The 16752-nt window shown below is 44.4% G+C and overlaps 1 protein-coding gene across 1 annotated transcript in view; it reads right to left on the reverse strand.

Moving 5' to 3' along the window:
- Positions 1 to 727: 727 nt before the first annotated feature.
- NSG2 (neuronal vesicle trafficking associated 2) overlaps positions 728 to 16752 on the reverse strand; it is a 37836-nt gene continuing 21811 nt past the window's right edge. Inside the window, exons 4-5 of the mRNA XM_037398476.1 lie at positions 4254 to 4364; positions 728 to 2701 (exon numbers count right to left, since the gene is read on the reverse strand). Coding sequence (XP_037254373.1) covers positions 2510 to 2701; positions 4254 to 4364 — 303 coding nt within the window. The 3' untranslated portion in view covers positions 728 to 2509. The remainder of the gene's footprint in view (positions 2702 to 4253; positions 4365 to 16752) is intronic.

The raw sequence follows: 16752 nt of genomic DNA on the forward strand, positions 1-16752 counted from the left end.
ACAACTCTGAACACACTTTTTTTTTTTTTTTTTTTTTTTTTTAAGGAAAGCCATCCAAAGGTTTTTATAAACCATTCTTTAGCTTTTGGGAATGAGCCAATTTAATGCCAGGGTATCATTCCATTTCAAAGAGTTGAAGGATTTGAGGAAATGCAATCTGCTTTCTGAACAATGTGAGATGAATATAGTTGTGGTTTCGTTAAAAACCAAGCTGCAGAGTTTGGGCACAGAGCTCAACTTTTCCCAAGTTCAGCTGTGGCTCTCAGTTTGTCAGCTGTATTTCCCTGCAGCGCTCGCTTTTCCTAACAGCCCTCTCCTGGAGCCTGAGCCAGCACACGTGAGCACTTGTATCTGGAGTAGATGGCACAGGCGACATTGCTGCCAGCCAAAGTTTCTATCATTTGTTGGCCTTAAAATGAGAAGGGAGAGGAGGTCCCTCCGTAAAGTCAAGAATCACCAATAGATCAGCTTGAGTTTTATTACTGTTTTTCCATTTGCAATTGAAAAGATGGGCAGGAATGAAGGGAATAAACCCCCAGCCATTAAAGGGGAAAAGAGCAAGCTCTGAAAATGCCTCCTGAAAGCCAGTCACCTCGGGGTCCCGTGCAAAGGTGCAGGCTCTGCTGCAGCCACACTGGCAGCACCAGGCACCCACACATCACCACCCACCACCTCCCAGCCCACAGCACGAGTCACAAAAAATAAACCTGCTGGAGCCACAGAGACGCTCAGTCACATCTAGCTTTATTTTAATCCTGTCAGAAAAGTTCAAGAATTACACCAAAAAATACTTCAGTCTCTGCTACCTACTGACAAAAAATACACCACAAAATTATAAACTGTTCAGTGGTTTGCTGGAGTTTTGATTATTGGTGGAGGGGGTGGTTTGTACATTTTGGGTGAGAAATGAATTTACAGGTGGCAGGGGCAGGAAGGATATGAAATCAGACAATGGCATTTGGCACTACATTTTTAGCTACACTATACAGTTTTTTTATCATGACGCCTGTTAGGACTGAGGAGTTCTGCCCTCATTTACACCCTCTAGTGTCTACGTATGTGAAATGGAGGGCAAAACTGCCAATGCAGGGGAAGAAGGGACCAGTTCCTAATTTCCATCCCAGTCTAGCCACAAATCTGAAAAAGCAGCCTTAGTCAAATGTGAACCTTGCCTTCCCTGGGCACTCTGCTCCTGCTGCCCAGTCTCACCATGCCTGCGACACTGAGGAGCAGAGCTGCTTTGCAGCACAGCTTGCAACTCTGAAAAAAAAGAAACTTTTTTTTTTTTTTTTTTAATCCCACCAGTCTGCACTAATTGCACAAGCCATTTGTGGGGAGAGGATGTTTTACATTGGCCAGGACTGGATTAAGCCTGGGGTCTGGTCTGTGCTTGCAAGCAGAGATTTGATGGGACCCTTGTACTCTGAAAGCATGCTTAAGCCATCCCTCTCCAATTACCTAGAATGACATTAAATACTGAAGTATCCAAAACTGAAGAAGGGAAGCAGGAGCATCCCATTTCATGGGTGAGGGAAAATTAGGGGCCAAAACGTCAGAGGCTCAGTACTCTTCTATAATGTCACCACTATTGAGAAGCTCCCCAGTTCATAATGGCATTTGTTTGCCTTTTGGTGACCCTCAGGGAGAGGTCCCAAAAGATAAAGTCTCATGTAAATCGCCAAAGGTCATGCAGGAAATCTGTGCCAGAAGCAGAAGTAAAGCCCCAATCTCCTGACTCCTAGTCCTGTGCTCAGAAGTATAATGCTGTCACTATAGCAGCCTCTGTCTGCTTCCATCCTGCTCCATATCCAACCAGGATTTCAGCCTCAGAGCCCAGCCAAGAACAGCAGCATGGTGGTGGCTCATTAAAAATGCCTAGATCTTTCTGGACTTATTTAGGCCACTGCACAGGGGTGCATGTACATGTGTGTTTGCACATGTGTATGTTTGAGGGAGGAGGGGATGCTTGTATTTCTCTATCAGCAAATGAACACTGATACTAGATTCAATTCGACAGCAAAATATCCCCCCCTTGGCAAGCTAAACATCATCACAATGTCTATGTACCAGGTTCTTTCTGCCTTCTCTCTCAAAAAGATTTCAGCTGTACCTTCACTGCATATTAAGCCTCTCACACAGCTTTCCAGCAATGATAAAACTTTGTGGGATTCTCTTTGCTGCTTTTATCCTCCCTGGTTGTTTATCTAATTTGCTTTTTTTGTTTTTTAATTTCTTTTTCTAACAAATAGTTAAGCAATGATTTAAAAATATTTTTACATCGTAAGGTACAGTCAACATCAAACATGCCTTTGTACAAGAAAGAGCTCGACTCAGTTACAAATCAACGAGAACAATGCACGAAAAGAAATATCCATTAAGATGACTCCTGCACTTGGGTTTTATTTATTCCTGTTGTGCTGTTAGCACAGCACCCTCAGCTAGAGCAATGCAGTATAGACATGGTGTTGTCCCCCCACCCTCCCACTTTGCCCATCACCACTCGTTAACTTTAATGACCTTCTGTCTTGGCAGCCTTGGCTTCGTGGTTTACGGATCCTGAAGACAGCCAGGGTGATACGGCCCGGGAGCTGGTCTGCTTGGCCATGCTGTAGTGGCTGATGACGGTGTAGAACCTGCCCCGCGAGTTGGAATCCTGTGCAGAGTAGTACGCGTCCAGCGAGGCCGGGATGCACCGCTTGTGCTGTAAAGGGGAAGAAAGCAAAAGTAAAGAGTAGTCCCATCAGCCTCAGGCTCTTGCTTTAAAAATCTCAGGGTTAGCTGTTTGCATGGATGACGTTTGACTCAGACTTGGTGCAGCGAGAGCATCTGCTGCGCAGCCCCAACTGCCTTTCAGCGCCGTGGGAATGCACAAAGTTTAGAGTTGGGCAGCAGCCTTCGAAACCTGTTGCTATTGGCAACCCTGATTGCAGGCTGATTTCATCTGTGGATGGGAAACGGGGACTGCAAAATGAAGACCTGACTGGTTTGGTACATTACTGGCATGCACAGAGACCAAGGCCCCTTGCTGGAGCCCTAGCAGGGCTGGCTGAGCAGCCGGCTCTTATCACGTGCTGGACTGAAAGCTCGGTACAGCTAAGTCCAGAATTAATCCTCAGACAAGCAGAGGACAGGCAGAGCAGAGTAAGCTGCTTACATGCTGCTCTGTTACCGTGTGTTATCTCTGACCACCTTGGTTGGGGATGGTAGGAAGCGCAGCCCAACTGGCCAGCCCTTGTCAGAGCTTCTTGCCTGTACAGATGCTGCCCGTGCATCTCCGCTGTGCTAGTGCAGACACTTGTGTGCTAAAAACTGCACAGATAAAACAATTTGCTTTGCAACAGCTGTAAAAGAGCAATCAAATGGTAACAGATGTCAGACTGGTGGGTATTCACCAGCGTCGAAGTAGCACCAAGGATACAAAGGGCCCCAGGTACAATTATTATTGAATTATGAGATACTCCAACTCCCAGTTCAGTATGATCAGCTGAAATCTGAGTCAGCTTTTCAGAAGTTCAGGTTGGGATCTGATTCTGAAATTCATGAGTCTGTCCTAACCATTTTTGTATGACCTAAGAGAATAATTCACAATGACTAATGCACCAACATCCTTACTCTATTTTCCAGCCCACAGATTATCCCCAGCATGGTCAAGGCTTCTGTAAGCTTAGGAGTTTACTCACAGTAAGGAGTCAGTGAACTATTTTACAAACTTTTTTTTTTTTTTTTTAAATCTCAACAGTCCGGGAAAATAGTTCTCTGTGAATATTCATTATAAAATCATTGGGCCGTGGGATTTAGCAATTAAAGTTACATAGTTTTGCTCTTGATAGAAGCTCAAAAGCACCTAAATATGAACTGCATGGGCAAATTCAGGTTTCCTTTACAAAGGGCAGATGTGCCAGCACTCTGGGAGTTTGCTTTGCCAGTACGTATGCCAGTAAACCTCAGTTACTTGAATGTGTGGGAAGCAAACATGGGATTCCAGCTGCAATAAATCCATTCACAAATATGAGGGATTGTTCCTGAACATCTGTCTGTAGTGTTCACCAAATGCTAATCCCAACAATTACAGTGTAACAGTAGCTGATGGAGGCAGATGCGAGTCCACATTTCCCATCACACTTTTCCCATTTCAACACATACTTGCCAAATGTCCTCTTTAGCCTGGTCAAAAAAGCAGACTAGACTGTAACCATGTAGTCAATTAGAGTCTATCGTTATCTCAGGCAATTCATCTGTCTGAAGTTTCTTACCTTATAAACAAATCCATCTGGGCAACTGTGGTCGTAAGTAAAGGCTTTGTATACCACAAGAAACACTATGCAGGCAAGGAATGCAAGAGCCAGACTTATGAGAATAGTGACCTACAAAAGAAGGATAATGTTACTCTACATATGTTAAAATGGCATATGAGCAACCTCATAATTAAATGACTTATAGTAACGGCCATCCTAACAGACTGCAGTCTTCACTCCACTGTGCAGTACTTAACTAAGCATGGTAATTGAATGAATGCTGGATCCAATAGCCCTGAATTCTCACAGTCGCTTCCATCCCCCCCCAGACCTTCAGGAGCGCACATTCCTGTGTTTAACCCCTTGCAAATGTATGGATTTTGCTGAGGTGTTTGGTGTTCCCAGTGGCTTTGTGTTCCCATGCTCTCAGCTGTTCAACCGGCAGCATCAGCTGCTGGCCCAGCAGGACCCGCCAGCAGCCAGAGTCCACATCGAGGTCTAATCTGTGCAGATAAGCTGCCCTGTAACCATGGCGAGATCCTACTTGTCCAACAGCAGAGGCAGGTGAGCAGATAGGAAGAATGAAGCCTTTGTAGCACAGATCCCTTTGCGCCTTCTGGGCAATGCAACAAGGATCATTTGTACCTCAAGCACCTTGCAGAAGGGGCTACGGGAGAAAGGGAATCCTTCTCTATTTATCAAAGCTGTAAAAGGACAATACCCCGACCACTAACAAAACCCAGCATGTAAATCCCACAGCATGTACAAGAGCAGATGCTGTGTTTGAGGTGCCAGACACAATTCCCTCTTTGGGGCTCAAATATTCCCCCTCTCCTCATTCCCAAGCAGGTTACTTTGCTGCACCATCCTGTTTCTTTGCTGTAGCTCCCTTCTCTCCAGCCCTGCCAGGTCCTTCTTAAATATTTCATTCAACAGCAAGTTTCCTGGCCCCATTCAGATGTCTGGACTGAGGCTCTGATCCTTAATTTTAGCTGAGCTGTCTCCTCCCTAAGGACTGTGCATGGGTCCCAAACGTGGTCCCGTTCTCCACCTCCCCAAAGCTTTCTTGGTCCCAGCTGGTAAATCCACAAATGCAGCACAAATGGCTCTGGACTTCTATCGCCTACATTACAGCAACCCATCCTGTCGAGACTGCTGTCTCACACTGATCGGGATTGGCATGAAAAAAATATCATAATCCCTGGGGCTCCAGTGTTACCATGCAAACTGGAGTTCCTAATCAAATGAACTCACTCACAGAGATGATGGGGGCGGGAACAGCAGTAGGGGAAACATTTAATGCCGCTGCATGGCCAGCAGCATGGGGAGGGAGCTGCAGCAGCTCCCCAGCTTGCTTTGCCTCGCTGGGGCTGAGCACCAGCAGCATGCATTTTGCAGGATGTGAGCCTGCATGGGGAAGGGGCTGCAACGCTCCTGTGCCAGGTGAGCCCATGAGCGCTCATGCCGAGGAAGTTCGTACAGCAAAAGTTTGAGGTCAGGGTTTACAGGAGGGATGGCAAACAACGAGGCTTTCTCCTACCCACAGCCTCAGTCTGTTGGCTTCAGAATCCCACTTCCTCATCATGTCACCAGAAGCCAAGCCCAGGGCGGCAGATTTTCCCTGGTCACATCAAAAGCCACCCACTGAGAGAACTGCAATGGCAGGACGCAGCAGGGACTGTGTACCTGACCCTGGCTAACGGTCCCACATGTTAAACATGCCCCCATCCCCAGATCAGGGTTGATCCAACTTGTACTAAAAGCAATCACTATCATTTACTGCCCGAGCGAGGGAAAGCCACACATTTTTCAGCTCCCTCTAGTCATTCAGGGTTCATCTGCCCTTTTGTTGTTACTGTCATGTCAGAATCCTCTTTATTTTCTTGCATGGGTGTTCAAGGAAATTGAATAGTAGGTACAGGCAGAAGTTGTTCCTTATCTAATATACAGGAGACTGGTGATGGCAGAAAGTGGGGAAATACAGGGATAATGCCTACAGTATAGAGGACAGGTTTGTCAGGAACAGCAGCTAATAAAGAGCAAGGTGGCCACATCTCAGAATTCATCAATAGAATTTTATCAATATAACAATAATATTATGTAATATTAGTACTATTATATCAGAAAAGATATACTAATTGCTTAATATCGGTTCACACTGAAGTTTGCTCTAACTCTCCCCTTTGGTTATCATATCAGCTGTAATTCTGAGAACCTGTATGACAGGCAATCCCTGCACAGACTTGAAGGGGCCACTGTAATTACTTGCTGTGCAGGAAAAGACTTCTCACCCTCACCAATCCTGCAGAATGATGCATTGCCTGGTGAGATATATTCCTACACCGCACACAGCACAGTGGGACTATTAGGGAAGCTAAAGCAGCCCTGGCAATGCCACCTGCAGTGCTGGAAGATCCTGAGCTACAATTTTGGTGGCTGTTTTAAGACAAAAAGAAAGAATGAAGGTAAATCTGCATGCATGGTGTTAAATCCGACCCAGCACATCCAGTTCAGAACTCAGGAAAGAGAGAGGTGTGGAGACTACATCTAGCAGGAGAGATTCATAAGTTCATTGTTAAGTCAGAATATTTTAGAATAAAGCGTAAAAAAGTAAGAAGATTGGGGCTAACAGTTTTTTCCCATGATGAACAGGTCACTGAAGTCCTGACCTGCCTTTTAGAATAACTGCTCATATTAACCTCCTCCTTGGGGCCTAATCTGCTGCAAAACGGGTCAATTAAGCAAAAGGCAGCTGCAGAGGGAGAAGCACTTACTGCCGGATCTCATAAGAGAACATGTGTAAGAGAGTCCCAATGAGCAGGAAAGGTAGCTGGTAGGAAAGGAGTGCGGTGGTATGAATTGCACTAGTCTGACCAAGCAAATATGGGCTCCACCTCCTCTCCATCAAAGTGCACGAGCCTGCAAGTTTGAATAGAAATATCTCAGAGCAGCTTTATGGTAGCCCATGGGTTCCCAACCTAGGGGAGCAATATCCCTTTTCATAGTGCTGAAGTCTCAGTTGGATTCAGGGAGATGGAAAAGGAATTTGCTTTGTTTTCTGCCCCCAAAAGAAACTATATTATACCTGAAAAAAAATGAAAAAAGGTCACTTTGAAAAAGTGTAGTCAAAACGAGAGACTTCCGTGATTAAGTATGCTAACACTCTCTACTTTTTCCAAGAGGAGACCTAGGAAGAAAGACCCCTTTCCACAAAGACCCATCACAACCCAGCTCTGGCAGGCCAATGTAGAAGAGCATTTCTCCCTGCAGAATACATGTCCACCAACTCTTCTTCATTTAAAAGGGGAGCACATTAGGTCTTGTACTTCCTCCAATAATAATTTATATAGTAATACAAAGACGACAATGGCACAAGACCCTTTGAGGTTAGTTTGAGGGCACTAAAGGAAGACATACATCTTGCTCTACCAAAGCCGATGCTTAGAGGGCAGCCCTGGCTAGAAATTCAGAAAATAAGAAATTCTCAGCTCTCCAGTTTGGTTGCTCTGCCCTAAATACAATGTACAATGAAATTAGAAATCTTGCTTGGGTTAGGCTGAAGGAACAAACTTGTGCTCAGGGCAAAGGAAGAGACAAAGGGCAACGAAATTACACTGAATGCCACCTGGGAATGCATGGAGCGTAACTCGGTGAGAAAGTACCTCTTGTTCCTAAGAAGTGAGAAGCTGCTCATCCTCTAGTCCTCTTTAGTAAATACAACCTGCATCATCAGGGCTAGCAAGAACTGCACACCAGCAGGATGCATGCACCCTGTGCTGATTCCTCCTGCTCTAATGTCTGCCTGGTTCCTTTCTTCCCCTCTGCATCACCGTTTCCTCCATCCCAGAGGGATTCATCAGGGCTGACTGCAGCCAGACAAGAGGCTGTGAAAGGGGAATATCCCTGAACTGTCAGATGTCTCCCTCGCCCGGGATGGCTGTGTCTGTCTTCCCCAAGAGTTGCCACCAAAGTTGCTTTGAAGACTTCCCACTCCAACCAGTTAACATGGACAAGTTCTTCCTTTAGCCTTCAGAAAAAGAAAGAACCAAGCTGTCTGGAGCGAGAATGAACGTCCCTTCTTTTGTTAAATCCCACGTACATGCACAGCTCATGGAAATGACCACCAGTAATGCCACCTGACAGGTTCCTTTCCTCCTGTCTGCCCACTGAGCCCCTAAAAATAATAAATCCCCCTCTGTTCTGTCTCTCTGCTCTGGCAAAGTGCTGACACCTAATTCATTACCTCCCAGGAACTGGTCCCTCTGCTGAGCTCTCCCCTCCCTCCAGGGTGTAATTGAGCCCATTCTCACCTCCCTCCTGTGGTTTCATGCACTTGCAAAATTACAGCGTGACACAATATTACACATGATGATACATAGTGTAAAATTGCTCTGGGATGAAATGTCATGTAAGATGTTAAAACCCAGAGGAAAGGGAAGAAACCTCCCCCCCCCCCTCCCCGATATTTTGCCATGCCAGAGGTAAGATCTACCTCTCCAGCTATTCCAAGAGCATACAAAGCATCGTTAACATTCAAACACCAAAGAATCACAGAGCTGCAATACCTAATAAACCTCCACTTTTTTTTATGATTAACATGAACCTTGGCAGTCTCTAAGCAATATAAACATTCACAGAGGGGAAATAAAATTTAGTGAGCAGATAAAACCGAGAAGTGCTGCAGGCATGAATCTGTCATGTGTGACTGCTGGAGAGGATAAAAGAAGGGAGGGATTTGCCTGCCCTTTCCCCAAAGTCTTATACGATTCCCATAGGTTCCCTTAAGAAGGGAGTGTCTGCTGGAATGGAGGAGAGAGAGCATCGTTACCACACTAAGAAACTCCCCATCCTCCACAAACACAGAAAAAGGCCCTTAACATCTCTGAAAGATGATGTCAACCTCACATTAACAGCAGCCCACTTGGCTTGGTCCCTCCCCACCTTTTCCATAGATGAAGTACATGTTGCACTTTCACAACAGCACGGATATAAGAAAGATATATCCTCATCAGGCAACAGGACATCAGCTGACAATAGGTTTTGCTCTAGTGAGGTACCTAATTGCAACGCTGTTCTAGTTAACCTGGCTTTCATGCTGTCCATTGGAGTATCCTTCCTACACTCTTTGATTTCAACAGCTGCCCCTGATTTTTTTTTTTCATCAAAAATTCCTTTTTGCCCTCTCTATCTACAATGAAAAGCCTTATTTAAAAGCAAACCAGAGAACAATGCCACATCCAAACAGCAGGGCATTCTTTTAATAGGCTTTTCCATTGTAAGGTTTCTACATTTTTATTCCTTATTGTTTTCCTTGGCAAAAATTTGCACTCTTGATTTTCAGAGAGGGTGTACACCCTTCACTGCTCATGGAAGTCAACAAGAGAGGGGAGCTGCTGGTCCCTCCAAAAATCGAGCCTTAGGGGCTCTGACAAGCTGCTGAGCTACAGAGCCTGCAGGTAGCTACACACCAGCACAGGGCTGGCACTGTCACACAAACCCGTGAGGTACTTCAGTGCCTGAGAGTCCTGGGAAACCTGAACTCTCTGGAAATACCCAGGGGGAAAAAAAGGAAGCAGAGAAAGGCGGATCCTGAACAGGGGTTGAAGGGAATACTACTGCACAGAGCCAATATTCATAAGGATGGATTTTCAGACAGTGTAGGTGGGGGAAGGGTCTGTCAGCAGATGGCAGTTCCCTCAAATTTATGCACTGTTTGAACTGAGTTGACAAATATTTCTTTCCCCAGTGGGGACTGGATGCAGACAGCTCTCTATTAGCATGCAGCATCCAGCCTGTGCTGGGGAGTTGTGGGCTGTGTGGTTTTGTTCCCACTTAAGCCACATATTACTTGCATTAGCAGCTGGAGGAACATAACTTACAATCACAGCCCCGGCATCAGGGCTTGTCATTCCACCTTTATGTTTCGTTCTCAGGCTCCACTGATGGTGTCACACACTGTGAGGACTCAGCATAAAAATGGTTAAAATAAAAATTGGATCGGGAAAGAAAATAACATGGGCATTCAAATGCAATGCACTTTGTAGTGAAACACGAAAGAAAACATCCTACAAAACTGTGAAGCAACGCTTCTTGAAGAAGGGTTGTTTTTTCTAACCCAAACCACAGTTCTTCTATGAAATTAATCACAATTAATCTACCAAATTTATTCTGTATAATATGATGAACAGAAGGAGCTCAGTAAGATTCGACAAAGGTAAAGCATTCATATGGAGAGCCCCCACATGGTTTGAAGTAGGGCTTAATAAAAGAAATACAGCCCCCTCTTCTCCCACCGAGTTCCCATATTTGATGGCATGAACCAGTCACTTAGACCTAGATCCATAAAGGCAGTCAGGTGTCTAAATCTCCTTTAGTTTCCTATAGGACACAAGCATCATTAGGCACCTTCTGTAGGCTTAGGTGTCTTCAGAGGGGTAAGAAATTGTCCATTTTGGATTTTCACACATTGCTCTGACACATCTGCCTTCAGGTCACTAAAATGGGTTTCCAAATGGGATGGTCAACTAGCTGGTACGGCACTGCAATCCTTTGCGCTCCACTGCTAAAGCTCAAACCCATCACTGCTCACACTCAGGCAGTAGCATTATCTACTGTCTAAAAATCATTTGGAAAACCACTGTGCTGCCCTCTCTTTGGTGGAAAACAGCTGCATTCGGTCCAGCTTTGGAGGAACTCAGCAAGTATCACCTGGTGTTTGTGGATCAGGCATAAGCCCCAGGTGCCCAGGCACTTGAAATCACCCTCCATTTGCCAACTAAGAGGAGCAATTCTCAGGATGCAAACAGATGATGTGATGTCTATCAATCTGTCTGAAGAAAACAGTGCAGAACATCTCTTCTGTTCTCATGCAGCTCTTGTGAGAGGCTAGCAAGCAGGGGGTTTCATCTGTGTGGGTGGCACTTCTTCAATATCAAGCATGATTTTTTTCCAGAAGCTGGCAAATAAATGTTTGACTCTGGACACCTTTCCCAGTGCTCAGGGCATGCAATAGATACACTTATATACACTCAAAATAGGAGTACAGCCAAGAAGATGCCACAACCAGGAAAAGCATTTATGTCTACAGGAAAATCAGCCAGACAAGCAGCACCCAGAGAAGAGTTAGTGCTCTCAGAGCGTAGAGTTGTGTGTTAGGAGATCAGTTTAACTCCCAGATAAAGATAATTTATCATGGAAAAATCCCCACAAAGTTCTGCGGTCTTCCTAGTCCTAGCTGTAACGTGAATAAGGGATCTCAGAAGCCAGATGCCTCCGTTCCTGCAGTGCAGCCTCACCCTCTTCACATTCAAGTTGTCAGGAAAGGATGCCACTGCTGATGCCATGCCTGGTTCTGCAAGATACCTTCAATGTTGATGGGTATTGGGAAATTTTGTGACCTTTAATAGGCAATTCAGTTGAAGAAATTATCTTGGTTTTAATTTTCTCTTTGTAGAAGAAGACAGACTCTGAATGAGACAAAATTTGTTATAAACAACATTGGCAGAAATTCTGTCAAGGTTATTTCCACAGAAGGGCATAAGAGCTATGCTTGGGTAGGCAACAAGGTTCTTTCCATAGTCCATGGCAATGCCATTACACCTGGAGACTTATTAATCCATTGACAACCTAGTTAACTTGCATGCAAGAAAAAAATATGACAAAATCATCAATCCATTTGCCACAGGGCCAGTCCCTGAGGTCTTGCCGCTCAGCAGAACGGTTTCAGCTGTTAAGGGCATCTCAGTAGATGTTCATACACTCATCATGTCATTACAGGGATTTCTGCTTGACAGTGAAAAATTCAGGAAGGTAATTTTTTTCTCCTTCATCTCATAACTTCTTTCAGCTGATAATTAGATTGACAACATTAGATCTTGACATGAAAACTACAGCTAAAGTGAAAGACTCAGGAGCACTTCCGAGCTCTTGGATCCAGCTGTCTATCCTGGCTGCGTCCCACCTGTACGCCAGGATGAAATCCAAGTGTGAACCACCCCACCATTTGAACCCAGGTTGCTACTGTAAGAAAGCTCAGGCATGTAGGCAGGGAGTGAGCCATGGGCTGGCAGGATACAGAGGGATCGACCAAGGCAATAAGGAGTCTGAAATACCCTCCAGGAAGAGCTGCTCCACCGTTCCGACTCAGACAGAGAAAAGCTGTGGTGCATTGCCCAGCACCCTGTTATACAGCTGGATCCTTTCTGCAGGTAATGATTTGGCTGCACTCCAAAAATGGCATTTCACTCCAGATTGTTAAGAATCTTTTTGCAATAAGCTGCTGATTTTGCTGATTTTATGGCAACAGCTTAGCCTCTGAAATTTTGAAAGGCTAACTGAAAAAAAGCGACACAATTGGGTCTTCACATTTGCTTAGTATGGTTCAAGATGTAGGATTTGTCCTTTACTATTACAGCACAGCTTTATTCCAGATGGTGTGCAGATTCCTAAGTAACATCTCTTGGGAGATGCTTTATAAGAGGGAAACGTCCTTCATCACGTATCTAAATCTTCCAAACCACGGGAAAATACTCAGTGCTGCATGGCTTCTTACAGGAAGCTTAAGGGATTGGGGGTTTTGTTCCTTTATCTTAGAATTCATAATTGTAAACCAGCTTGGCCCCAGTTCTCCTAAGAACACTGAACGCTGCCCATGAGGACAGTATAATCTTGGGGTCCAAAAACATCTCACGTTTGCTTCAGTATTTCATGGGTTCCTTTCAGACCACACAGCCCAGCAACCAAAGTCCAAAAGACACACAGAGCAGAGCAAAGGGAGGGTCATTTCTCCAACTGCCCTAAAGCTCCCAAAGTATGCACCTGAAACAGCACTAGCTGTCTGCCACCCAGTTTGCTATCCCAGCCATGTCCCCCGTGCCTCGACCCATCCCTGCGTACACTGCCCCACCACAACTAAACCAGTGAACCTCCCCCAAGTTTGCAAATCTTAAAAAAAAAAAATTCTCTCTTCCAAGATGACTACATACCCACCAGCAATTCCTCTGCTCTGCGCCTCATAATGCTGCAAGTGCAGCACAAGTGTAGAACAAGAACACCGTGTTTCTAAGCAATTTGTCAAATAATTAAATTATGCACACAATAACTAGCTGGCTCAATTATATTAGCCAGTCTCCATCATGTAATATAATTTCTAGTGGCTGTTTAGGCACTAATAGCCTCAGATCCTTTTAACTGTGTCTGGTGCCAGCTGCGGTCTGCATGATGTCTCTCTGTGCCAAGTCAAACCCCTTGAATGGAAAATTCACGGCTCAGTTTCCAAGCCCCCCTTCCTTATGGAAGTTCTAAAATGCCATTTTCAATAAGGATGCTTCCAACATTGAATAGTGCAGAATTTTCACTTAGGTAAATAAAAAGCTCCATTTGGTTTGCTTTTTCTTTTTCTGCCATTTAATGCCATAAAAAGAATCCTTCATCAGAATAGGCTGGTATATTGAGATGCTATAAAACTGTTTCTAGGAATACCAAATAAATACATGGACTTTTTGGCAGACCATAAAGGTATTTAAAGGTCTTTTCCCCCACCTCCTACAAGAATATCTTCTTCCTTTTTCAAATATCGTATGCCTTCCCTTCTAATTTCTGTGACTCTGCTGCCTTCAAAAGAAGAGAAGCAAACCCCCAAAATTACACAAGCGTGATGACTCAGGAACACCGCTTATAAAGGTGCTTTGTTTCCCAAACCCATGGTCCTAATAATGCCTGACAAACCATCTCATGAGCTGAGCAACGCTGGAAGGGGCTTCCTTCCAAATCGCTAATTTGAGACTGGTTTTCTGTTAGTGGTATTGCAGCGGACAGATACGTCACCTCCCCAGCCAGCCCCGCATCAGTGACATGCTGCTATGTCCCACTGCACTGTGCAAAGCTTGGCTGTGACCCTTCCTCCGGTCACTTCACATGGGACATGGCAATGGATGCCTCAGCTCATCGAGGCCCCTTTTTAAATGCATTAACACGCATACAAGATATATCAAGTCATCAGTAAAACGTCTCCTTGCCCACCTTCTGCCTGCCAAGACGCCTCTGAAGAGTCTCACACATGCAAATCCTCCCCCTCTCCCTGCTTCCCTCACATTGGATTTGGTGCAGGGAAAGCATTAGGAGCCCTGAGCAAGAACAGGTTCAGGGATCAGCACACGGCAGCACTCCTGGGAAATGCAGGTTGTGTTGCTTGTTCTGCTGGTGGCTTTCTTTGACACCTGAGGCACACTCGGGCCCAGCTCCACATCTTACTCCCCACTGCTACTCACAGACACTCCAGCAAGATCCACCCAAAGCTGCAAGCATCTAAGTCCCCAAAAGCTTGGCTTTTTCTGGGCCCGTCTGGGCAAAACCACCCATCAACATCATTCCACGGCCAAGGATCAGGCTGGTTCTAGGGAAAAGCTGAGGTCTGTTTGCTTTATGGAATTACCTTCTTTCACAGGCAGGGCAATTTTCAAAGCAAACCTTTCAGACTTGAGTATTGATGTACTGGACTAAGGCACAAAATGGTATTCCTCCAGGCATGGTTTTTCATGTATTTGCTTTTCTCATCACTTTATTGTATTTTGATTTTACTTATGACACTACCATTTTCTTCATCAGCCAGCAACAACAGAAGACTGGATTTAAAATTGCCCAGAACAATTTAAGCTCTTTATATGCCAGGGCACATGATAACTTTCTCCTGCCACTTCCCAGTCCCATGGACTTCTTAGATAAAATGAAATCAAAGGTTAAGCTTGCACAAATTAAAACACCTTTGTTCAGTGCACTCTTGTGGTTAAAAAAAATAATCAGTTGGAAGTTCGTTCCTTCAAGAAGGTCAACATATTCACATGATTTCAGCACCTATGTCTACTATCATGGGTCAGGAAATCCAGTTAATAATATGACAGCACTCATGGTCCAGTGCACCCATCTCTCTCAGAAAACTTACTCTTATTATGTGGGTGCTTCATATGAGGACGAAGTGATGACTTGGCGAGCAAAGTGTCCCCTGGGTAACTTAAGAATTAAAAGGCTTTCCATTTTAAATTAGAAATGTGAAGCTTTATTGCTGCAAATGACTTACAAAAGCTACTCTTTTAAAAACAAACAACAAAAATGAATAATCTAGCTGATTATGATGCCTTCAGAGGCGTGAGGCCAGTTCCATTAGCTGTGGATCTGACCCAACAGGCTTAATACATCTGCAAGTACTAACAAGAGGGAGCTCAGGTCTGTTTAACATTCAGTCAGAAGCCTGTGCTGCTTTATAAATACAGAGAATGAAACATTATATGGAAAAAAAAATGTACCAGTGAAGCATTTCACTTCCCTGATTATTATTTTTTTTTTTTTAGCATTCTGTGGTTTGGCTACAAGACTCAAAATGCACTTCACGACAGTCAATAAACTTTGCCTTGGCTTCAGTCAGCTGAAAACTCTTTCCTCCTCCATCCCATTCGGTCCCTTTTGCTACATTAGCCAAACTATCATTAGGCATATTTCATTCCACCTCAAACGATGACAAGAAAATTACCCAACAAATAAGGTTTACTGTGGAGTGGCAGAGGTACCAGAATGAAACATGCATTGTGCTGTTGAAGACAAAGATGCAGTGTAAGAAATCATTCAGACTAAGTGGAAACCGCAATTATGTTTTGTAATTAGCAGGATGGGTATCACCATGCAGATGCTTATGAAAGTCTTCAAGCATTTTATTCCAAAGCAAAGGGTCGGTTGAGGTTTCTGCTCTTTCATCCACCAATGTATCACGGTTTAGAGAATTTATTCAGCAGGTCTACCCCACAAACCCTTAGGCATGTGAATATTCTCTGTGACTTCCAATTTTAGACATTTTCTACATAGCAATTAACTTTCTTCTTCTCTCCAAAAATCAATTAAAGGAAAAAAATAACCCTGAACTAATCTCTGCAGCTGATTACACTGTCAGTGCTCACAGATGGCAAAAATAAAATATATTTCAGATGTTTTTTCTGACTTTGCAAAAGAGAATGTGTCTGTGTTTCTGTAAAAAAGAATATAAACCAAGAACACACTTTAAGGAACGATCCACTTCCTATAAAAGCCATGGTGGTTTTCTTGTGCTTTGCTAGGTGGTCCCTAAGCCAGTCATATAGAGCATTCTAATTAAATCAAACTACACTTTCCTTGTGTGTGTTTTAGACATGGAAATTCTTCCTGGCTTTACCTTGTTGGGACCTAGCCTGTACCAGAAAGCCAGGTATTAGCTGGGAACACTTAAAAAAACACACAGACTTTTACCCAACCAGAGGAAACCTTGTGGGGTTTATAGTACCATACCTGGTGATGTGATCAGAAATATCTGTTTTCTGGCAGCTGAGCCAAAAATCCACATTTGGTTCATCCTCACAACTCCGAATTGTCAACCGATGATCACAAATGGCTCCATCAATCTACCTCCACACAAGCTGCGAGGCCAACCGGGACAGATATGACCTATCCTCTTCTCTTACCATTACAGCCAGAGGAGGAGAAGAGTGATTTCTGA

The sequence above is a fragment of the Falco rusticolus genome, chromosome 8 (assembly GCF_015220075.1).
Source record: "Falco rusticolus isolate bFalRus1 chromosome 8, bFalRus1.pri, whole genome shotgun sequence".
NCBI classification, from domain to species: Eukaryota; Metazoa; Chordata; class Aves; order Falconiformes; family Falconidae; genus Falco; species Falco rusticolus.